This window comes from Heptranchias perlo, chromosome 34, assembly GCF_035084215.1.
Source record: "Heptranchias perlo isolate sHepPer1 chromosome 34, sHepPer1.hap1, whole genome shotgun sequence".
Classification (NCBI taxonomy): domain Eukaryota; kingdom Metazoa; phylum Chordata; class Chondrichthyes; order Hexanchiformes; family Hexanchidae; genus Heptranchias; species Heptranchias perlo.
The window spans coordinates 17,221,650-17,246,655 of record NC_090358.1 but is presented as its reverse complement, the minus strand read 5'-3'; the positions used below and the strand labels follow the sequence as shown (position 1 = coordinate 17,246,655).

Sequence of the window (25,006 nt, the reverse complement as noted above, 5' to 3'; positions counted from 1 at the left end):
GAGAGAGGGGGAACCGGGTAACAAGTGGGGCAAGGAGCCGCTGATAGAGAGAGGGGGAACCGGGTAACAAGTGGGGCAAGGAGCCGCTGATAGAGAGAGGGGGAACCGGGCAACAAGTGGGGCAAGGAGCCGCTGATAGAGAGAGAGGGGGAACCGGGCAACAAGTGGGGCAAGGAGCCGCTGATAGAGAGAGGGGGAACCGGGTAACAAGTGGGGCAAGGAGCCGCTGATAGAGAGAGAGGGGGAACCGGGTAACAAGTGGGGCAAGGAGCCGCTGATAGAGAGAGGGGGAACCGGGCAACAAGTGGGGCAAGGAGCCGCTGATAGAGAGAGAGGGGGAACCGGGCAACAAGTGGGGCAAGGAGCCGCTGATAGAGAGAGGGGGAACCGGGCAACAAGTGGGGCAAGGAGCCGCTGATAGAGAGAGAGGGAACCGGGTAACAAGTGGGGCAAGGAGCCGCTGATAGAGAGAGGGGGAACCGGGCAACAAGTGGGGCAAGGAGCCGCTGATAGAGAGAGAGGGAACCGGGCAACAAGTGGGGCAAGGAGCCGCTGATAGAGAGAGGGGGAACCGGGCAACAAGCGGGGCAAGGAGCCGCTGATAGAGAGAGAGGGAACCGGGTAACAAGTGGGGCAAGGAGCCGCTGATAGAGAGAGGGGGAACCGGGCAACAAGTGGGGCAAGGAGCCGCTGATAGAGAGAGGGGGGGAACCGGGCAACAAGTGGGGCAAGGAGCCGCTGATAGAGAGAGGGGGAACCGGGCAACAAGTGGGGCAAGGAGCCGCTGATAGAGAGGGGGGGAACCGGGCAACAAGTGGGGCAAGGAGCCGCTGATAGAGAGGGGGAACCGTGCAACAAGTGGGGCAAGGAGCCGCTGAGAGAGAGGGGGAACCGGGCAACAAGTGGGGCAAGGAGCCGCTGATAGAGAGAGGGGGAACCGGGCAACAAGTGGGGCAAGGAGCCGCTGAGAGCAGGGTTGACCAGTGCAAGGAGCAACAAAGAGCAAGACCACTTTGGTCACATAAGTACCAGTTTCCTGTGGACATCGTTGCATCGTATTACGAATCTGGTGGTGTGCTAATTGGCGAAAGACAGCGAAAGATCCGCGAATATCCTAGAAATAATGTTATTTTTTAACCTGGAACAACGTGATCTTACTTTTTAAAAGGACCATGTGTGATTATCCCATTCCAGCGTCTGCTCGAAAGGTTGAGTTTAAAGACATGGTGCGTGAAGATTTCAATCCATCCTTTGCTCTAAACGCCGAGCTTAAAGACACAATGTGTAATGATCTCAATCCACCCTTTGCGCCAAAGCTTGAGTTTAAAGACACAATGTGTAATGATCTCAATCCACCCTTTGCGCCAAAGCTTGAGTTTAAAGACACAATGTGTAATGAACTCAATCCACCCTTTGCGCCAAAGGTTGAGTTTAAAGACACAGTGTGTGATGATCTCAATCCACCCTTTGCTCCAAAGGTTGAGCATAAAAAAGAAATGATTGCTGATGATCTCAAGCCAGCCTTCACTCCAAAGACAGAGACCAAGAAGGAGCTGTGGTCTCCCTGTGCGAATCCTGGAAACCCTGTCTTTTCCTGCATGGCGGAGGTCCCAATGTTGTCATATTACCCAGCTCCATGCGTCAAACTTCAACACCCGCTGTACAAAACCACCTCCGCGGCATATGGATCCAACCCACCGACTTGTGAAATTGCACCTTCTCCCTACCACCCATTATCGCAGTCCTTCTCCGAGCCGCTCCAAAATGCTGGGATGTACCGTAACCGCTCCATGAATACTGGTTTGGACAAGAACAGAGTGCACGATTTACTCCAATATTGATCTACAACCTACATTATTTAATGCTTGAGTAGCAAAGGCGTCGTGGTTCGAGTGTGCAAATGGTTTTGTAATGATCATCTGGCTGAAATACAATAGTAATATTTGTTGAATAGTTGGCACAGTGAATAGAATTGTTCACTTTTGATTATGGGAATTTTTTGGGAAGGATAGTATAAAACTAACTAGGATTTGTGTGTATATATGGGAATGTGTGTATAAATCTTGTGTACAGTATGCACTTCTGCACACGTTAACTTTATTTCTTGTGTTATCATTTCTTTCAGTCATGCTTGATAGGTCAGCACTTATAGATGTATATAGACAGGCCCAACTCCTTATAAGTCACATACCTGTCTTTAATATAAAATCTTGCAGGCCCCCTACACTGGATAATGTTGTTGCACCTTCTATTTGCATTCCCTTGGCGCTCTACCTCTGCTGGCCAATGCAACGCGTGACACTGTAAGGAACTGCTCTGTCACATATATTTGAATTTAAAATACTTCCCAGCAATGCCCCACTTCCCCTACTAGCCATTTAGGTGTCCCTTCTCTGTGCCAGTCATTAAGCACAATATCTCCTCTCCTAGCCTCATCCTGCTTTAGGCTCTGCTCTTGCTTTTGACCACATTTGGTTGTTTGTTTAGGCCCTGTTCCTCCTTCCTGCCTATATAAGCAAAATATTTCCCAACTCTGCCACGCTCCTCTTTCTGTGTTGGGTGTATTAAAATTTTAAGTACCTCCTGGTCCCATTCTCTGCTCTCCCCTGCATTATGGCTGTTTCTTATTTCTCCCCTGATTCTGACTCTCTCCTGCTGCTCAATGCTTGCCATTTAGACAAAATACCTCCGTGTCTCACTTTAGCTGTTTGTTAGCTCCTATTCCCCGTTTTACGCCGCCAATTATTTAGGCTGTGCTTTCCAATCTCTGCTGGCCAATTTCCCTTACAGTTGATTACAAACAGCACCTGGAAAAAACAGTCACCATGCACACCCAAATGTTAGAAACAATTAGGCTATTAATCAATGCTGATGTAACCAGAAACACAGTCTGACAGTCAGTATTTATTAGATACTACAGATGGCCATAGGTATGCTTTTGTTTTTGTTATGAAGCTTGTTGTTCATTGTGCATAGATTACCTCTGTATTCTTAATGCCAAGACTATTTCAAAAGGCTTTATGGGTGTAACAATCAGATACTTTTGCTATACCAATTAACATTGCTACCAGGTTTATAAATGAATATACTGTAGGAATCCTAAAGCAACATTTCAGATGCCTTTTGGTGTCCTGCAGGGTGCACAATCTGGAATCCCCTTCCTAAAGCTCTCCACCCCTTCCTCTCCTCCTTTAAAACCCTCCTTAAAACCTACCTTTTTGTCACACCTCCTAACATCTCCTTTGGCTCGGCTTCTGTTTTTGTCTGATTACGCCTCTGTGAACTGCCTATAGATACAAGTTTTTGTTGTTGAAATCCAAATGGCAACACACGTAATCTAACCACATTTAAACTTTTGTAAACAATTTTACAACACCAAGTTATAGTAAAATTGTTTACAATTGTCAACCCCAGTCCATCACCGGCATCTCCACATCACATTTAAACTGGCATTGATTTTTGCTTAGCCCTGCTAAATTCAATGGCTTATAAGGGAATTTCCTTCAGTCATCTATGATTATCCATTTGAATAGGTGGTTCATTGTTGGTTTATAATATCACTGCAACAAAATTAGAGATTTTGGTCCTTGGTACTGTATAATTCAAAATAGCTATGGTTTAAAATGGAGACTGCTCTGCTGCCAAATACAAAATGGTGGACCAGAGACACTCCTTCGGTATGTACCAGGCAGGGTTGTTATCTACCATGTCAAATGATAAAGGATTTCCTTTGATGGAGGGGGGGGGGATGATTGATTATAAAATTAATGTATACAGCCTTCATCAAATAAAAATGTAATTTCCAAATGTTATCAGATGCTCAAATAGGCAGACAGAGAAGCTGACAGTTACAAGCCATTATTCCACTGAGATGGTTAACATTTTGGTTTCCTGCTTCAAATAGATTGTTTGAACTTCAGAGGCAAAACATTCTTATAACTCAGGAGCCTTCCATTTTTTTCAGTTATTTGTGCATCTTTGCCATTATAGTTCTGTAAGATGTATAGAGTTCCATAAGTGACTTGTCTAGGAGCTTTCGGCACATGGCAATAGATGTAAAGGATTCCACAATCCACATGTGTGCAGTCCGCATGCATAGGATCAAAAGCATGCAGTCATCTTTGGAACAATTGGCACCTCCAGGGCCACCTGCAACACAGACTCTCATAGCAGAAATCATTATGTCATTCTTTGCATTCCTCCTGAATGCTCAGACTGCTGCCATTGTGTTGTAGTCTCAGCTCCTCCTTGGACAGGGTGCCTGATGAAATGGAGAGATGTAAGGAATCTTACAACACCAGGTTATAGTCCAACAATTTTATTTTAAAATCACAAGCTTTCGGAGATTATCTCCTTCGTCAGGTGAAGGAGATAATCTCCAAAAGCTACTCACTACTCACCTGACGAAGGAGATAATCTCCGAAAGCTTGTGATTTTAAAATAAAATTGTTGGACTATAACCTGGTGTTGTAAGATTCCTTACATTTGTCCACCCCAGTCCATCACCGGCATCTCCACATCAAGAAATGGAGAGAGGCATTGATAGGGACTTTAGTAATGTCATAAGCATGGTGACATAGAGCCCGGGAGCAGAGGCAGACCAGACCTGGTAATGGATGGTGATGTTGTCTCTCAGAATGAAAATACAACCCCCTCCAATGATTTCACAGATTCACACCTGCCATCCCCTCACAAGCTCCCACTATAGGGATTGCACTGAGAAGAAGCATCCAATTAGATAGTCAAGCAGAACTGATAGAGGACTCGCGGTACAGCAACCGAAGAGGAAAGAGTCAAACTGGACTCCTCCGGAGGGTCGCTGCCCTCAGCTGGACATGTATGCTCAAGCTGTCAGGAAATGCGTCAATGCCAGATTCATCAGCCGCACTCAGAAGACAGTCCAGAATGTCACCCGAGCACAACGCAACGCCATCAACGCTCTCAAGACCAACCGCAACATCGTCATCAAACCAGCGGACAAAGGAGGAGCCATAGTCATACAGAACAGAACAGACTATTGCAAAGAAGCATACCGACAACTGGACAACCAGGAACACTACAGACGGTTACCCGCAGATCCGACCAAAGAACACACCCACCAGCTCAACAAACTGATCAAGACCTTCGATCCAGACCTTCAAAGCATCCTACGCATTCTCATCCCACGTAATCCCCGCGTGGGAGACTTCTACTGCCTCCCAAAGATACACAAAGCCAACACACCCGGACGTCCCATCGTATCAGGCAACGGAACCCTGTGTGAGAACCTCTCTGGATACATCGAGGGCATCCTGAAACCCATCGTACAGGGAACCCCCAGCTTCTGTCGTGACACTACAGACTTCCTACAAAAACTCAGTACCCACGGACCAGTTGAACCAGGAACACTTCTCACCACGATGGACGTCTCGGCACTATACACCAGTATCCCCCACGATGACGGCATCGCTGCGACAGCATCAATACTCAACACCAACAACAGCCAATCTCCGGAAGCCATCCTACAACTCATCCGCTTCATCCTGGATCACAATGTCTTCACCTTCGATAACCAGTTCTTTACCCAAACACACGGAACAGCCATGGGGACCAAATTCGCACCCCAATACGCCAACATTTTCATGCACAAGTTCGAGCAGGACTTCTTCACTGCACAAGACCTCCAACCAACACTATACACCAGATACATCGACGACATTTTCTTTCTATGGACCCACGGCAAGGAATCACTAAAGAGACTACACGATAACATCAACAAGTTCCATCCCACCATCAAGCTCACCATGGACTACTCCTCAGAATCAGTTTCTTTCTTGGACACACGAATCTCCATCAAAGACGGGCACCTCAGCACCTCACTCTACCGCAAGCCCACGGACAACCTCACGATGCTCCACTTTTCCAGCTTCCACCCTAACCACGTCAAAGAGGCCATCCCCTATGGACAGGCCCTGCGAATACACAGGGTCTGCTCAGACGAGGAGGAACGCGATGGACACCTACAGACGCTGAAAGACGCCCTAGTAAGAACGGGATATGACGCTCGACTCATCGATCGACAGTTCCGACGGGCCACAGCAAAAAATCGCATAGACCTCCTCAGGAGACTAACACGGGACGCAACCAACAGAGTACCCTTTGTCGTCCAGTACTTCCCCGGAGCGGAGAAACTACGCCATGTTCTCCGCAGCCTTCAACATGTCATCAATGAGGACAAACACCTCGCTATGGCCATCCCCACACCTCCACTACTCGCCTTTAAACAGCCACCCAACCTCAAACAGACCATCGTTCGCAGCAAATTACCCAGCTTTCAAGAGAACAGCGTCCACGACGCCACACAACCCTGCCACGGTAACCTCTGCAAGACATGCCAGATCATCGACACAGATACCACCATCACACGAGAGGACACCACCCACCAGGTGCATGGTTCATACTCCTGTGACTCGGCCAACGTTGTCTACCTCATACGTTGCAGGAAAGGATGCCCCAGAGCATGGTACATTGGCGAGACCATGCAGACGCTGCGACAACGGATGAACGGACACCGCGCAACAATCGCCAAACAGGAGGGTTCCCTCCCAGTCGGGGAACACTTCAGCAGTCATGGACATTCATCCACCGACCTTCGGGTAAGCGTACTCCAAGGCGGCCTTCGAGACACACGACAACGCAAAATCGTCGAGCAGAAATTGATAGCCAAGTTCCGCACCCATGAGGACGGCCTCAACCGGGATCTTGGGTTCATGTCACGCTACACGTTACCCCACCAGCGAACAAATGTTATCTGTTTTTAATATAATGGGTCATTTGCTGGCTCTCTCTGCCTTCCGGATGTTTCTGCCTCTCTCTGTGTTTTTTTTCTCTGTTTTTTTTCCCTGTTTGTTTTTTTGTTGAATGTGTATTCGGGGGTTCTGCAGGTGACACCTCTCTGTCTGAACACGGTGATTGCCTTGGCAACGGGCAGTTGCAGGGGCAGTCTGTAAACACCATGTATTGTTCTATATGTATAAATGCGTAGGCTTCAAGGAGCTCTTGAAACATTTGCCTGAGGAAGGAGAAAATCTCCGAAAGCTTGTGAACTTAAAATAAAATTGCTGGACTATAACTTGGTGTTGTAAAATTGTTTACAATTGATAGAGGATGGACTGTGGTAGGAGGCAGCAGTTTCAGAGACACTTCACACCTGTTGTTTTAAACATAATGGTGACACATTATTTGCAGCATTTACACTGAGTTGCATTTGAGGCTGGAGCAAGCAACGTGCTGTAAAGAGGTATGGCCTAGCTGGCAAATAACTCAGGTGGCACACAAACACTGGGAATTGTGATTTGTTGCAGAGGAAGGGGGGAAATGACAAGGGCTTTTGGGGTCTTTAGGAGACAGTGTCCTGTACTAAAGTCTGGCAAATAGTTCTGGCCAGTCTCAGAGGTGCTTTTTGCACTTCCTGCACTGGTTCCTTAGCCTCATCCTGCAACTGCTCTTCTGAAGGCTCTTGCTGCAGCTGCTTCCTGTGGATGTCTCTTTGAACTGCAATATTGTTCAGAATTCAACATGCCACAGTGATCTGGATGAAACTGACCTGTCAAAGCACTGGAAGCAGGTCCCCTGGAAAGAGCTCAAAAGCAAAAAAGTTCAAGGCAGCAATCACTTTAACTGCCACTGGCAATGCCTTCTTGCAAGTCCTCCTGCATCATAATGGCAAAGATGCACAAATAACTGAAAAAAATGGAAGGCTCCTGAGTTATAAGAATGTTTTGCCTCTGAAGTTCAAACAATCTGTCTGTCACTGCGTCCCTGATGAATCTTTGCCACCGAGGGCATTCTTTCTCCATGAGGTCCAAATAATTCCTTCATGCCCAATATATTCGGTTTCCAGGGTTAGGGCAGGTAAAAGCCCTCCATTGCAATGATGCCTCACTGCGGGTATATTGTGTAGTGGTTATATTATTGGATTAGTAATCCAGGGAACATTAGTTCAAATCCCACCATAGCAGTTTGAGAATTTGAATTCAGTTTTTTAAAAATCTGGAAATAAAAAGCTGCTATCAGTGAAAGTGAACATGAAGCAGTCAGATTGTCATGAAAACCAAACTAGATCACTAATGTCCTTTAGGGAAGGAAATCGGCCGTCCTTAGCCGGTCTGGCCTATATGTGACTCCGGTCCCACAACTACGTGGTTGACTCTTAACTGCCCTAGCAAACCACTCAGTTGTATCAAACCACTAACAACATTGTGGGAGCACTTTCACCACACTGACTGCAGCAGTTCAAGAAGGCGGCCCACCACCACCTTCTCAGGGCAACTAGGGATAGGCACTAATCGACAACCTTGTCAGCAATACCCACATCCCGAGAATGAATATATATTAAAAAAAATCTTCCCTGGCATCCATACATTCCTGTTCTTCTTTCTTTTCCTCTTCATCCTCCAAGTAGCACATGCATAAATGGGTTACCACATCAAACACCTATTGTATTAAGGGGAATGGTGGGATAAAGAATTCTTCAGCTCTTAAAAACTTTTGCCCACAGTGCAGCCCTGTTGCAACAGTAAACTTTTAAATTCTTTTCACCTTAGTGGCCAACAGTGAATTGTAATTTTCCATTCAATTCGCTGTCCCTTTAAAGCATTAAGCATTTAAAACGCTGCATTACAATACACAAATTCCAGTTTATATGGGTGTAGCCTGCAACCAGCAAAAGAGAGGAAATGGACATGCTGCTTCAGTCATGTCACTTCCAGATCATGATAATGAAATTTGGATACTAACTTTTAGTCACAAGGTTCCCAATCCCACCCAACTTGCAACCGGAAAAACACATCAAGCACAAACAGGGCAAAGACCCAGTTTGCCAGGTCATCCTTTTTTCCTCTGCAATGTACTCCAGAAATAGGCGCACATGGGATGCAATGCATTGAAATATCAAACCCATGCTTTCAATAGAAATCCAGTTGAAAGTTGCTGACTATGTTGTGCAATATTTTGATTTTGTGAAATATTTTATTTGTAAATATAAATCTAAGCAGCAATTTAGCCTGTACAAAGTGATCTAATAGTATACTTCCCTTGTCCAAATTGACAGGAGACTTTATGGAAATGCTACATATTCTTCTGGAAGCAACTTACAATGAACAGGGTTAATCGTTAAATGTAGGTTACTCTAATCACTATATAGTGGAGGATAAATACTCAGGTTTCAGCTCATAGGAGACTTGGGCTGCTTATGGATACTGTTAGCAAGTCATTCAGACGAGAAAAAGATGTTGGAAAAAAGCCCAATTATAACAATCACATCACCAATATGTTGTTGGAGCTCCTTGCCCGTCTCCAATAGACGTGTTCTGAAGTTGTACAACTTTGCCAACAATGAGAAATGAAGCTCAATCTGTATACTTTATGCAACATTGCTAGTACCTGTACAATGTATAAAGTATCTATTCTAAAGGTGATTGATTGATAACAGTTGTTAGGCACACAGCTGCATTTATGAATGTAAAAAACATTTTTTCAGTGAATTCATATATCTTGCATCTGTCAAACCTGGCTGTATTAAAGCACATCATGTCTTAAATGTTACTAAGCAAAGAGTGTTTAAATTATTCTATTATTTAAGAGAAACAGGAAGACTGAAGAAGTGTTTTCTGTTCACACAGCATTTCTGTCTGACTGAGGGGAAGTGTGACAATCCAGTCATGAAATGTAAATTCCAGAACTAATTCACACACTACTGCCTTTCACTACCAGTTAAATGTATGGAGTCAGAATGTTAATTGTTTTATAGCAACTATCTCAGAGATGCCTGACTATTGAATATTATAGAGATATCAGAAGTTACACTTATCTAAGATTCTGTATAAAATGCTGATTTAACTTGTTCAGAATCAACCAGCATAAATCCAATTCAGATTAAGATTAAAAGATCAAACTCCATTCAGCTATCAATGCAGTATATCATTGCATGAGGTACCATTAATATTTGCCTATTCTGAGATATCAGGGACTTCACAGACACAGTAATGCATTTAACTACAATAAGCAAGATAATATTAGCCAATTTAATCATTAAAGCACAACAGTTTAGTACAAGATTACCAAAGTGCTAGGTTCAATTCAACTTAACATATTAAATTCATTATTAAATTACCACATTACATATTTTGGAAGTTTTTAAAAAATGGTAATGACCATCAATAGTGCATTTCCTGCCAAAGTTTATTAGATTCTTTCAGAATAAGATCGGATCACCTTGGTCCAGGAGCAGTTTAATTTCAGTGTTGTGTCTTCCTCTATGGTGCTGGTTCCACCTCTGAACAAAGTCTTCAGCAATTTGTCCTGAATCTCTTTCTCTCCTGGCTTGTCAGCAGATTTTTTCTCTTGTGTGTTTCTGTTAAATTGAAAACACAGGCTGCTGCTGGATTTATTCCCTTTTACTGCCCTAATTCTCTCTATTCTTTTTACTTTCCTCCTTCGTATAGTCTCAGTCTCCTTAGCACCTGTCTTCTGCTCCAGATGGTTTATCTAATTCCACTATTCAATTAAAACTTCAACATTGTCTTCAACAAAATTTTTAAAAAACTCAAAGACAAACCAAGTACCACACAAACTAAAGCTGGAAATCTGACAGACGACCTCGCTGACTCCAGAAATTCAGAAGATTTTACAAAAACAACTTTGACAGTATAAAAAATGTTGTTCGAATTGATCATTCCAAAACTTACTTCAGGATGAAACAAATACACCACGTGGTGTTTGACTGAAAGACTCCAATATGTTGCTTCGTTGAATTCAGCTTCTACTAGGGCTTTGAAACAATCACAAATATGTGGAAACATTAATGTTTTTGTTGAATGATGTTCAAAATGAACAAACTGTGCTGGCACTGTCTCACCAAAGCCTTCGATATATTGCTCGAGTAGTCAGTCAAATTTCAAATCATGAAGGTATTCCAAAAATTTGTGGATTTTTAAAAGTTGTTAATTCACAAATTGCAAAAACAGTACCGTCTGTCTGAAATTGTATACATAGCATTATGTTATCTGAGCAGCCAAGTTGATATTAGTGCTGTAGCAGGACACTACAGAAGCTTTAACCCTTGTTTGATCCCAAAATGTATTTTAAATAGACTGCTGAACTGGTATTCATAGTAAGATAGCATAAAATGCAATTTACAATAACTCCTTTCCTCCTTTGCACAACAGAGAAGAGTTACATTCAAAACAAGTAGGGTCTATGAAAGACTATGTAATTGAACATTTTTTTACCTTGGCTTATTCTAGAAAAACTTGTCTTTTGGTGACTACAGAGTGAGAAGCAATCCTGTTTAGATGACGAATTAGAATTACGCCTCCTTCCCTCAGTACTTTTTCTCCCCTTCACTTGTCCTGAAAGCGGTAACTTCTGCTGGGGTACGCTTCTGCAGGTCTCTGAAACATTACTTCAGTGGCTATTATTTTATCATGGGCATCACTGCTAAGCTCGATTCTGTCCTTATCTACCATACAGACACTTTTAGGAAGGAGTCACTGAACAGCGATCAGAAGCAGGAACTATGGCTAATTTCTGTTCTTGCTAGCCCAGGGATACTGAGGCAGTTCACTACAAAGTAATATAATTTCCAAAATGTTTCACTGTGAAGATTATTTCTCTGAGAAAAAAACATTACAGTGGGGCGGATCCACCTGTCAGTTTAATATTGTAATTTTATTTGTTGCAAACTGAAACAGACAGAAAATAATTTCAGTGAAAGTACACATAATTAAACCAAGTACTGCAGTGTAAAACGTACAACACACACTAGTGACTAGTCTTTGGGTAAATTTGGACTTTAGGTTCAGATCTGGCCTTATATGGTCCGCACTTTGGGCCCTCTAAATCTGGTCAGAATTTCTTGTGTCAGTTCTAACCCTCTCTTCCCTTTTTAAGTCTTCTAGATCATGCAATCTTATACAAGGTGATCCCAAGCCAGTGCCTATCAAGTGCATAAGCATGGCAGGGAAACTTGTCTCAGATTTTCCTTACCATTTGGTGGAGAAATGGCTAGTCTTTTCTCAGTACCTTCTCCCAATGGTCTAGGCTAGAATCAGGAATGTGTTGAAGAATGAGTATAAATCAATGTCCATCCATTCTGTTACTGTACATTTGGACACCAACCCACTGTGCCACAGTAATAATAAGAATCCAATAGTGAGTAGAGAAAAAAACTTTACCTTGTCCACTACAGACTCAAATGTGTAAATTCAAATAGCTGTATTTCTCAGCCAGCTGTTTAGCAGAGATGAAGCCATTCTAAGGTCACATGGGTGAGTACATCTGCCATTTGGAGTTTTGACTGCAGATTTTATAGGGTAGGTGAAGCCACTTTAATAAAACAGTTTTAGCCACTCTAAAATGATCTGGGTATTGAAGCAGGCATCAGATTAAATGCTCTCTCCCCATTATAGTGAAGCCACATACCCAGTTCCCAACTGGACTACCATGAACCGGCATTTACCGTTACTCCGCATGAGGAAAGGGAAGTGCAAAAGCACCAACAATTAATGCATTGCAGCATCTTATTTAAAAGGTATCTTCAAGTTCAAACTGATTCAAATGCAGATTTTCCTAAGAAAATCAAAAAAGCCCAGTTTGGATTGAGGCTTTGGATTTGATGCTGTTCCTGAATACAATGTCTGTGTCCTAACTAAAGGGTTAAAGGTCAAAATAGGCTGTCAATAAATCTTTGACATTGCTCATTTTGTTTTTAAGAATCTGGAGGTGTTCCTTGAATCACTTGACGTATCTTCTCTGCATCTGCTTGTATTGTCTTGTTGCTTGGGTCAATCTTAAGAGCAGCTTCATAATCCTGAAGACCTGTCAGAGTATAAATTAAAGCATCCATTGAATAAATCCAAACTGTTGCGATGTGGTACTGTGCCATACAGATCAGGAAGGGTCCAGCTTAAATCCCTAGAATGTGCTGGGTTGTATGATCGCAGCTGAGGTGACAGTGGGGAGCTACAACTGGCTTTGGTGTTCTTGGGCTCGGAAGAGGAAAAATTAGTCAGTGTTATGGATCCTGATCAACAGTCAATTGCAGATATTGTACACTTGCTGGAAGTGTGTTTCTGTTCATCTTCAATGATGACAGGTTGAAGCACACCCCAAAATTGCATAGTCCACCAACACTGACTGTCCATGATCACACATGAAAAATGTTACCTGCCTGGAGTTATTACGTCTGCTGACCCTCATAGATCAATGTTCCCACATGAGTTTGTAAACATCCTGAGGGGCTAGCTGGGCTGGGGAAAGGTGGAGTTTTGGCTCCACTCGCTCGTTGGGGTGGGAGAGTGGGATGTTGTGTATACAAAAGGTATGATCTGGGAGGTTGAGAGAGAGAACGAGAGATGCAAAAGGCTATGTGCTGTTGTGTTGCTGACTACAGTAACCATTTATTATTAAACCCACTCTGTTCTCTAGGTAACCATGCCTGGAGTTTGTTCCGAAAAATTTACGGGTTCTAATATCTGGTGTCATTCGTACATGGGGCTTCACAAGTTGTAGTACTACTTTCAGGAAAAGAAGGTTAAACGGGAAAAAAGTGGAAAAGGGAAAAGTTGTGTATCCAAATTGTAACTACAGCATCCAACATTTGCTAATTATATATGTTACTACAATTTCTGTGTATTTAAATATTAAAAAGTCCTCCTACCCTCCACGTATAGTTCCAGCTCACAAAATGCTGTCCCTCTTCTAACGTGGGCCTTCAGTCTGCTATTTGCATTGTCTGGAACAGCAGGAGTTAACAAATCAAGTGCCTAAAGGAAAGAATAAACATATTACTTAAACAGATCCAAAGGAATGTTATAATTTAGAAACGAGATCCCTTTTAGGGTTTCAAAAATCAAGTGTAAAAATGTTCTAACTGTTGGGTATAATTTAAAGATTCATGTACCAGCCTAGTTTTTTTAAAGCAATTAGATTGAAATGTTAAAAGCATTCGCAAAAATGACCCTCTCCCTGTAAAAAAATTATCCAAGCCAATCTTCAAATTAAAAAAAAAAATCCAAAAATGATTTTTAAAAAAATTCGTTCATGGGATGTGGGCGCCGCTGGTGAGGCCAGCATGCCCATTCCTAATTGCCCTTGAGAAGGTGGTGGTGAGCCGCCTTCTTGAACCGTTGCAGTCCGTGTGATAAAAAAGTAAGCTAACACATATTTAAAGAGGACCCTGCAGTTCTGGGGCAGGTTAGTGAGTTGCATTGGCAGAGGTGAGGGAATGAGTAGGTCATCTGCCTGTCCTCTGAGTCAGGAAGGGATGTGCTCCACAAAAAATCAAATAAAGTAAAAGAAATGGAGCAAATAATTGAACAGCCAAGTGTGCCAATCTCAATAATAAACTTACCATTTCACATTGTTATGTAACAGATGGAGGTTCAGGGGTATCTTTAGTTTTTTTGACTGTCACCTCAGGTTTTGATTGAGGGTCATAGGAAGATACCCAAATACAAAGAAAAACTGAACTATGACTAATGCTTGCCATATCCATTTAATTAGTATTAACTAATTTCCCAGAAATTGAACATGAACTAACCTTGGAGGAGTCTTCAAGGGCTTTGTGCAAGTTTCTTAGTTTAAGGTGGCTTGCAGCCCGGTTCAGATACAAGACTGGAAGTTTATTATTCAATTGTATTCCCAGGTTATAGGCATTAATAGCTGCAAGATAATCTCCTAATGCAAACAGCTTGCTGAAAAAGGAAAACAATATTGAACGATCATGATAACCGGATTTATAGTTTATTATAGAGAAGCTAATCGGACCTTCACAGGCTAGCTAAGTGATAACTGCCATAAAATAAGTGATCTCTCACTGCAGTTAGTCATTGCTTGGTAGTCAACAGCATGCAATATGTTCCAGAATGTCTTTCAGAGTGTACATATATAATAAGCAGATCAATGCACCATTGCCTGCAGAGGGATTTTCACTCAAACAGAAGACTATCAGACATCAATGTCCCACAGGTACCAGAAATCATCAGGTACCTCGCCCAAGTGTCATTTATTTATGTGAGACCCCAGACAGTCCCTGTGCACAGCTGAGTCTAATCTTTCTTCACCTGACACCCTCACATGCACACTTTCCAAGAGCAATAAAACCAATTGTAGTACCCACATTCTGAGTGGAAGATAAGTTCTAAACACCTGGACAGCAGATCGAAAGGAAAATATTTTTGCAGGTCACAGAAGAAGCCTGTAAAAAGGCTGGAATTTAATCATGAAGGATTTCAATTAAGCAGACTAAGAAAACAACATAGGAAAAACTAAAGAGGAGTATATGTTTTGAGCAGTGCAGGATTGATTCCTTACTTGGATTGTCAACAGCCAACAGCTCTAATATCTAGATAAGGTACATAATATAGATGTAGGGGAGTATCCAAGATCCAATGATCATAATTTCATTACAACAGAAATGCTCATGAGAGTTTGTAAAAATTCGTCTTGGGCAGAGCAAAACTGCCATTAGAAGCCATTCTAACCACCTTCTGTGTAAAGAAATTTTTCCAACTTCCCCTGTAATTCTCCAGGAAGGAGTTAGTAAACACCTTGAGGGTGGCATCGCTTTGGCCAGCCGTTATATTTGTTAATTGTATCCAGGTGGATTATATCAATTGGTGTTAATTATATTCAGGTGGTGGGTATCAATTGAGGACTCTTATGTCCATTTATAGGAGAGAGCTTATCTAAGGGGTGCTCGATGTGTAAGGGGGAATCTCTGTGAATAAAGGCTTGGAAGCAACTGAAGACCAGGCTCTCGTATTCTGTTCTTCACCACTGGGCTATCTGACATTTTACAATTTTGAAGTCAGTGGAGCCGAATATTGGGCAGGGCGTGGAACGGGTGGCCAATGAGACATCGCCAGTTTTGCGCAGCCTCCCCCAACACCCCCAGAAGAATTTCTACTCCAGTGACACAAAAATATTGGACTTTAAAAGAGCAGACTTTGAGGGAATGCAATGTGACTTAAATAAAGGTTACATGGAATGCAACAATGGATGGGACTTTTTTCTTTTCTTTTCTCACCTCATCCACCTCTCCTCAAGATGTTTACTAACTCCTTCCTGGAGAATTACAGGGGAAGTTGGAAACATTTCTTTTCACAGAAGGTGGTTAGAATGTGGACTTCTCTGCCACAAGCTGCTGTTGAAACTAAGCCTACAAACTATTTTAAACAAGAATTAAGATAACTGCTGGAAAAAGAGAATCATTAAAGGAATGGGGAATGGGCAGGAGAGTCAGGTAAGACTAGATAGCTCATATGGATGAGCCAAATGACTTGTTTCTGTGCTGTAACATTTTATGATTCAGTTCCACAGACACCAGTATCCCATCATCTAAGTACACCCTCTAAGTGGCCTTTATTTAAGTGTACGTCTTGATAGTGAGTGTCGTTAGGTTATTTGTTCAAGCTTCATCCAAACTTCATGCATGCACTTTCAGCAAGGATTGTTGTATAGTGATCAAAAGCAGGAATACTGAAAATTCTCCCCTCCCTAACCCATGGTGTTAAGGCCTCTTTTGCTGCCCCTATCGGACACCCAGCCAGCTAACTCAACACAGCCGGGAATTAAATTGGAGATCTTTGTGGTCTGTAAGGCTCAGATGCTCTCTGGATAAGCCTGGTGAGCTATTGTAGGAGTGAAGTTTTTTTAAATTTAAAATGAATGATTAAAAAAGTTGTCATAACTTACTTCCCTTTATCCTTCAGCCAGTCTGGATTTTTTTCCTCTTCTTTCAGATCGTTAAGCTCAGGGACATCTGCATTATTAGCTCGTCTTGCTTCTGCCTGCTTTCCTAACCACTGTAAGCAGATGAAGAATATTAGTAGTCCCTGTGCAGTATAACATACAATGGAAAATTAAGGTATCTTATAAGATTACTACACTGAACTGCTTTTTAAAACTTAGCATCTTCATTCTAGAAATACAAACAGACCTGTGATTACCGTTTTAAGTGTAAAGTTTAATTGCGTTATGGATTTTTATAGTCATAATATACCCATGACAAAAGCAGTTGTGGTCAAATTAAATTAAAATGCATATATAACAACCAGCGCATCAACAGACCGCACCATAGAGCGGATTCCTCACACAGTGATTTCCAGAATGTACTTGGAGCACCCAAGAAGTGAGGAGCAGAGGTGAGACATGAAATGAATTAGAGAAAATTTTGAGTGTAAGTTTAATCATGGCACTCCTGCACACCACCTACAAACCATAACAAACTAGCACTGGCAGAGACCCAAGAACAATCTGCCTATTCATGCTGCGGATGGGGAACTGTGTGTGAGTGCGTGAGCATCTACAAAGGGGAGAAAAAAGGTAAACAAATTGTAAATGAATCAATTACACACAGTATTAATTCTCGACCCCCACTCAGAGATTTTTTCTACCTACTCTCCTTTTCTCCAAACAACTGACTTTACAAAAATCAACAGGAAGCTCCTTTCCACATATTAGATTTGAATCTCATCTCTAGATTGATAATTTAACCAATTGTGTGAGCTGCCAAATGAACAGAATTAACAACATATAAATAACTTTTTTTCATAATTCCACAAGTCTAGAAACAAGCTCTAAGGTAACTATTGCTGGTGTTTGAAGAAATTTATTCATTTTTACGAAACCCTTACTTCTTCTTCCTCAGCAACACGAGATTCTCTCAGCGCAGTAGGAAAAACTCGTGGTGTAAAGTGTATCTGAATATTGCCAGATGAACGAGGAGCTGGTATGATTTCTTCCTTAGAGTTTTCAGTAAATATATTGCCAGTAGTACCTGCAATTAATCCATGGTTAGAAGTTAATCATTAAATATCATTCTGTGTAATTTACAATGCTGTTTGTTTTACAGAGATACAAACTACAATATGAGGAAAAAGTTATCTATATAGATGGTGATCTCTACTTGCTATAGATGTAAACAATTTTACAACACCAAGTTATAGTCCAACAATTTTATTTTTAATCCCACAAGCTTTCGGAGGCTTCCCCCTTCCTCAGGTGGTGTGGTCATTTCCACACCACCTGAGGAAGGGGGAAGCCTCTGAAAGCTTGTGGGATTAAAAATAAAATTGTTGGACTATAACTTGGTGTTGTAAAATTGTTTACAATTGTCAACCCCAGTCCATCACCGGCATCTCCACATCATGCTATAGATGTATCAGGAAATAACTGCCTCCTGTGCTGATTAAATCTTGAAGATACAGAACAAGGAACTTGATCAAGCCATTGGACCTATTTATTGTCAAGCACAATGCTGAAAAATGAGAATTAGTGCTAATACAGCTCATCTAATAATTTAAATAGAAAACATTGGAGCTGATAATGTGGTCATGATGTAGTGCACTAAACACTGGCCATACCTGTGAACCAAGTGGCTGACCAATCCCAATAATGCAAGGTCAAACCATTTCCATATTTTGACATCACTCCTGGCGTATTATGCCTGCTAATGGGGCGCAACAAGATCGTGGGCATGGGATTTCTGGCGCCAGAGCTCTTCAAGGGCTGTTGGCTGCCCTTAAAAAACTGTAATTCTTTTTCATGCAAAAACTGTTCGGGACAGAATGGCCCCATTCAGTAAGCAGGCTTTGGAGGTCCTGCAATGAAAGGGGTCTCTATATGGAGGAGAGCACCACCCTGGGGAACTGTGTGTAAGTGCGTGAGAACCTAAAAAGGGGAGAAAAAAGGTAAACAAATCGTAAAACGAATCAGTTACAGACAGTATTAATTTCCGACCCCCACTCAGATCTTTTTCTACCTACTCTCCTTTTCTCCAAACAACAGACTTTACAGAAATCTGTCGTAACGTAAACATGTTCTTGGGATTGACTGTTGATTTGATTAGTTACCAAATTACAATTATCATTCCCCACACATCAAATTATTTGTTCAGTCATGCAGGGAAGTTGCAAAACAGAGATACCCGTGCCCCGGTCAGGAAATCAGCAGACAAGTCATTCTGGCTCTACTTTTGTGAATATTCCAGCAATCTAGTTACATAGTTCCACATAGCAGCAGATATCCTAAGCTCTCTCTTGGCCAAGAGTGTGATATAGCATGGGAGGGAGAAAAATAACTTTAAAAAGAAAGGAATGTGATAAATCTGAAATCCATCTTGTTTAATGTCGTAGGAATCTTTATATCGTATTTTTATTATTATGACTTGTGTGAATACCATTTTGATTTAATTTCTGCTGATTTTATTTCTCTGTGTATGGGACAGAATCCACATTCATATATCTGGCTAGGAGAGTGAGATTGCTACTGAATAAATCACTGGTGTAAGATAGGTTTACCTCCTTTAACAGAATGCTTGTTTGGAGTTTGAGAGGCAGAATTTTGTTTATTTTCTTCCTTCCTCCTCCTCCTCCTTTTCTCTGCCTCAGCCCTTTGCCTTGCAACCTTTAGTTCCTCCTTTCTCTTTAGTTCCTCTTCTTCTTGCTTCAGCAGCTTCCATTGTTCCAACTCTTCGGTGGCTTTTCTTCGCTCTTGCTCTTTCAACTCTTCAATCTGTTTTCTGTTATCTTCCTCTATCTGAACAGTTTTAGCACACGTTCATTATTCTTAACCATACTTTTATGTAGGTCATGTTTATTGCAATTTTCTACATTTTGTGACCTTCCCTTGGGCTCAAAACTCACATTCAAAGTTCAATTCCTATTTGGTCTGCGAACTTTGCATGTTGGAATGTACCTGTTAGTTTCACAGTGAAGCTTAGGAGCATCTTTCACTTTAAGATTGTTTTACATCTGTAATGAGGCGTGTTGCAATGTTGGGGAGGAAAAAAAAGAGATGAAAATTACATTAGTACTGACTTTGTGGAGTTGTATAGAAAATGGAAATCCAGCTGCATGGGCAAGCAATTCGGCTCATTGTCAAGCATAGTTCAGATATGGTGAATGGAGACAGCTTTATACGAAGGATGCAGTCGGTGGAAGCCGCTGGAACTAAGGAATGGCATGTGATGTGTCGAGGAGAGAAGAAAATGTTAATCAGTGGGGAGAGAAGGTGGTGATTGCAGGGATAAATTTAGTGGAACCCCTCCCCCCAATACAACTAGACCACCCACCATAAATGGACCCATTTCGCTATTCATCCAGTTTTCATCTGTGATAGGTTTGTAAATGGAAGATGCAAGAATTAAAGATTTAAAACTGGAAGGGAACTTTTGACAGAATCGAAAAAATCCAGCTGCATGTCATTTGTTTTCAGTTTGTATTCATAGATAGTGACTGAATGTTAAAGAATTATTTAACAAACACCAGCAATAAAGCAGGATAAAAAGCCGAAAGTCACTTAATACAACAAACTGTTACAGTACAAACATGAAAGCTGCCTCATAATGAACTGGTTTTTATCTATACGTTATTTTAATTCATGAAATTTTGCCATTTAAGCTGGTATATCCCGTGCCCACTGCTCAGTTTGGTATTTTTGGTGCAGTCTTTCACTACTATTCGTAAACTGTTCCTTTCAAGTTTATTTCTTCTATTATTGTCATTAAATGACAGGAAAAGAGTATCACAGAAAATTCATGAGATCTTCATATGGCAGAATGGCATCATGTTACTGAAATTACTACATTATTATTCTACTATGCAGCTGACTATCTTGAACTGTGTATTTAAATATTTACTGATCTGACACTAATCCTGTTAGCTTTATTGCACATAATGGTTTGAATTTTAAGCAAATGAGTAGTTTTATACAATTTACTCTCACAATAATGACTCCTTTTTAAACAGATACTCTTGTGCACAAGAAAGGGGAACTAAAAACTCAGCAACTTCGACAATATTTACCTTCATCATCTTTTCCAATGAGTACTTCTCGTTTTCTCGTTTTTTAATTGTTTTTTCTTTTATAGCTTCTTGTGCCTTCTCTTGAGCGGCAAGTACTGCATTCTCCCTCTTATTTTGCAACTTTTCCTTATTAACTATCAAAGAAAAGTCAAAATGATTGTATAATGCAAGAACAAAATTGGTTATGCCATAATTACAACATTTAAAATACTTTTCATGAACAGCGCTACTAAATGTATTTCATATAAATTTATTTTCATCTAAAGGAAGTCTATATAAAGCAAAAACCTTTAATACTTTCCTCACCTTCGACTGTTGTAAGCTGTTGCCACATAGCTGATTCTTTTTTACACAAAGTGAAGATGACAACACCATTGCCAACCTTAGCTGAGCTTTTGGACTCATCAATAGAAGCACATAGCACGACTTCGAAGAGAAATGGAGGAAAGTTCACCTGTTAAAATAATCCATTTAGTATCAAAATCTGGCGGCAAATATAGATTTGCAATGATGAATTATACAAAGTGAATTAATTCTCTAGTTTTATCAAAAACTAAAAACCTAAATTAAATGCATCTTTAATACCAATATGTAGGTAATTTTATTAAATGATGATTTACTGATAGGTAAGATTTGTCCTATTATATGAATGACTAATAGATGCACACAAGTGCTATCTTATGATCTGTCCTGAGCATTCAAACTGTCGAATACCTTAGAACTTTTAACAATGCAAGGACGTTGTCACAACACTGGTACTTCTGCGTCAACTGCCTTCTGGTGTGTGGTGTAGATCGGAAACAGACTCTAATCTTACAGAAGGACCACGTTTGCACAGCTCCAAAACCAGAACCATACCTGTATGAAACCCATAGGTCGAGGGGAAATTTTTGTATTATAAGGAAACCAGTGCCAGCAGGACAAGGCTCATCATTGGGAAACATTTAAGATGACACGCACATTGATGATGCCACATTAGTAATATATGGCACTGTTTCATGTTTCAAAGTTCCCTAAACATGACTTTCTTATCTTGGCTGTGTCATCAAGAGGAGGTTCAAACAAAGGCCAGGTGCTTCTGCAAAGATGAATCATTCTGGCTGTCCTTGTACACTTTCTAGTGCCCTGCTTAAAAAAAGGCATTAATAGAGGTATGAATGTAGCTCACCTGAAGAGGAGGGGAGGAGTTCTTTTTAGCAACAACTTTATTTTAAAAGGGAAGTGCATTCTACTGCAGGCAAACCTGGCAGCCAATTTGCCCACAGCAAGGTCACACAAACAGCAATGAGATAAATGCCCAGATCATCTGTTAATTGAGGGATAAATGTTGGCCAGGACACTGGGAGAACTCCCCTGTTCATCTAACAATAGTGCCATGGGGTCTCTTACATCCGTCTGAACAGATAGATGGGGACTTGGTTTAACTTCTCCTCGGAAGTATGCAGGGCCACTGGTTTATGGTGAGTAATTATGTCAAATTCCACTTTTATTACATAGGATTCTGAGCCGTGTTTGGGGAATGCATTCCAACATTGCACCCATTTTGCCCGAAAGCCATGGAGCTTGATTACATTGTTATAATACTACAGACCACTGCAGTTATAAAGGCAACAACCCCCCCACAACCCCTTCACCCCTCACCCCCCACAACTCCTTCACACCCACCCCTCACCCTCACCCCCCACAACCCCTTCACACCCACCCCTCACCCCCCCAACCCCTTCACACCCACCCCTCACCCCCCACAACTCCTTCACACCCATCCCTCACCCCTCACCCCCCCAACCCCTTCACACCCACCCCTCACCCTCACCCCCCCAACCCCTTCACACCCACCCCTCACCCCCCACAACTCCTTCACACCCATCCCTCACCCCTCACCCCCCCAACCCCTTCACACCCACCCCTCACCCTCACCCCCCAACCCCTTCACACCCACCCCTCACCCTCACCCCCCACAATCATTAGTAACACGGAACTGGCTGAATTAAAGGGCCGATTCCTCGAGCCCGGAGTTTAACAGCCAGTGTGCCCTCACCTTTATATAATCCTCTGCACAAAAGATGTCCGCTTTTCTAGCGCTGACCCCCTTCAGCGGCACCGTTATAAACACCTGAGACTCGTCCTGATCCCAGGTGTAATCTTTGACCAGCAGCGGCATCTTCACCGGCGGGCGGCCCGTTACTACTGACGCGGGCTCGGTTGCTAGGATTAGTCCTTCCGGGTGATGCTGGTTTTACTTCCGGAACATCTAGCTCCTCCCGCCTCCCTGGTTGGGGAGCTCCTGAGTTCATTTGCTATGGACACACATCACTCTCCTCACTGCCCAGTCACAGTTTGGCAATAAATTTGTGTTCCAGATTAACCATACAGAAATAGGAAGTTCAGGTCTTTAAAAAGAGAATGGAAAGTTTATGGAGTCCTTTCAGGCCACTGTCCAAAGCAAATCAGTTGGCTAAGATAGAGGGTTAGGATTATGGGTTCGAGTTTGATATTTTCTTTGGTGCTGATGAAAATTAATCAGAACCCATGAAAGAGCAATGGAAAAGGTGGATGTGTTATGTGATACAATACTATGTACCTAGGACGGGAAAAGGCCATCTGGTCCATATGTGCCCCCTCCCATTTTTTGCTGGACTCATCCCTCTAAACTGCCCCTTTCTCATCCCTCCACTTCCTACTGGAAAGGTAATAAAACAACACAGACCAGTGGCTAACTCAGGACTGCTTTACCAAAAATTCCTATTTGACCCCTCAAAGGTGATGAGGCAAGCTTGTAAGTTATTACCCAGGATAATTCACCTACCGCAGTGCTCCCATCACTTTTCAAAAATGTATCTAATACTTTCTTGAAGTATTGCAAGGAGTCAGTCCTCGCCACCACCTCCAGAACCCTGTACCACAGGTTGATCACCCTCTGAGAAAAGTAACACTTCCAAACATCCAACCTCACTCCCTGCTTCCTCAATGGTTAGCTCCTAGGTTAATCGGCTCCATTGGTAAATCTTGCTCAAAACCTGTTTGGTCCAAAGCTGGACAGGTGGCAACTCTGCCCATTCAGTAGCCAGAAAAGAATCCTCAAGCTCTGCTTGCTGCATCATTTACAAAGATTGAACTCTGGGCCCTATTTTATAATTTGGAGCAGAATTTCCCCAGTTGCATTCCATGCTTTAGTTTTGCAGATCAGTTCTGAGAGGGTTTTGACTGAGATTGTTGCTGCCAAGGACAATGATACAATGCAGGACAATGATAATTTTCCAGAATATTTTAATGAACCCGCACTTCCGATGTATGTGTTTAAAAATGATCCATTGTTGTAAAGTGCTTTAGGATGCCCTGAGGGTGTAATGAGGTGCTATATATTTGCAAGTTGATGAGTTGTAAGAACAAACATTGCATATTATAATTTAATTACAATCTATCACAAGATGTTTAATACCCTCACCAGCAAATTTTGGTTATGCAAATTAGCTCAGCACAACACTAAATCATGTTGTTGTCAAGTTCTTTTGTTGCTTTCAGAGATGTAGCTAGCAATTTGAAGTTTGTATCTACATCAATCTATCTGTTGCCAATCCACCTGTTGGGCTAGTGTTTGAGGCGTCCAACTCATTGGCTGACACAGTGGTGTCAATAGTCAGTGTGGTGTTTGAGTGCTGGCATCGTTATAATGCCACTTGCTATGCTCTGAATCAGCATTAAAAAAGGAAATGATGTCACCAGCATGAAAACACTCTTGTGCCCTCTAAATGATTTTTCTGCAGCTGCTGAGATAACAGTTAAATAAATTTGTACATAACTGTTTACATCATGTACATCTCCTTAAGCCCTAGTTGCTTTGTTAGATAGTTATTTGTCATTTTGCTAAACCTCTGAATAAACTGTATTTATTTAATTTAAATGTTCCACGGTGAAGAGACATCACTGCAGGAGTTCCATCAATGTGCCAATGATTTTTGTGCTACTAATCCCTGTGCAGCTTTCAGCTAAGGTAGGGTTGGGAGTACTAATTTGATCTCTCTGGGTAACGTAGCAGGAAAAATAATCATTCAAGATTGCTGCTTCTGGCTGCTATCCAGTGACACCTGCTGGGAAGAAAATAAATGTACGTGAAAGTTGTTTAAGGACAAGGTCAGCCTCAGCTGTGATGTCTCCAT

At 41.9% G+C, this 25,006-nt stretch overlaps 1 protein-coding gene across 1 annotated transcript; it reads right to left on the bottom strand.

Moving 5' to 3' along the window:
• Window positions 1-10,063: 10,063 nt before the first annotated feature.
• On the bottom strand, window positions 10,064-23,038 carry dnaaf4 (dynein axonemal assembly factor 4). The gene is made up of 9 exons (XM_067971173.1): window positions 22,888-23,038; window positions 21,156-21,303; window positions 20,850-20,983; window positions 19,344-19,581; window positions 17,679-17,821; window positions 16,738-16,847; window positions 14,582-14,735; window positions 13,700-13,805; window positions 10,064-12,858 (listed from the first exon to the last, which is right to left on the bottom strand). The coding sequence occupies exons 1-9, from the start codon at window positions 23,008-23,010 to the stop codon at window positions 12,749-12,751; spliced, it is 1,266 nt and encodes a 421-aa protein (XP_067827274.1). The 5' UTR covers window positions 23,011-23,038; the 3' UTR covers window positions 10,064-12,748.
• Window positions 23,039-25,006: the final 1,968 nt, after the last annotated feature.

Coding starts and splice junctions, on each gene's coding strand:
- dnaaf4 (XM_067971173.1), bottom strand. CDS start 23,010: ATGCCGCTGCTGGTCAAAGATTACACCTGGGATCAGGACGAGTCTCAG. Junction 21,304..22,887: donor GTGCAGAGGATTATATAAAG/GTGAGGGCACAC, acceptor TTATTTTAACAG/GTGAACTTTCCTCCATTTCT. Junction 12,859..13,699: donor GCTGGAACTATACGTGGAGG/GTAGGAGGACTT, acceptor ATACTCTGACAG/GTCTTCAGGATTATGAAGCT.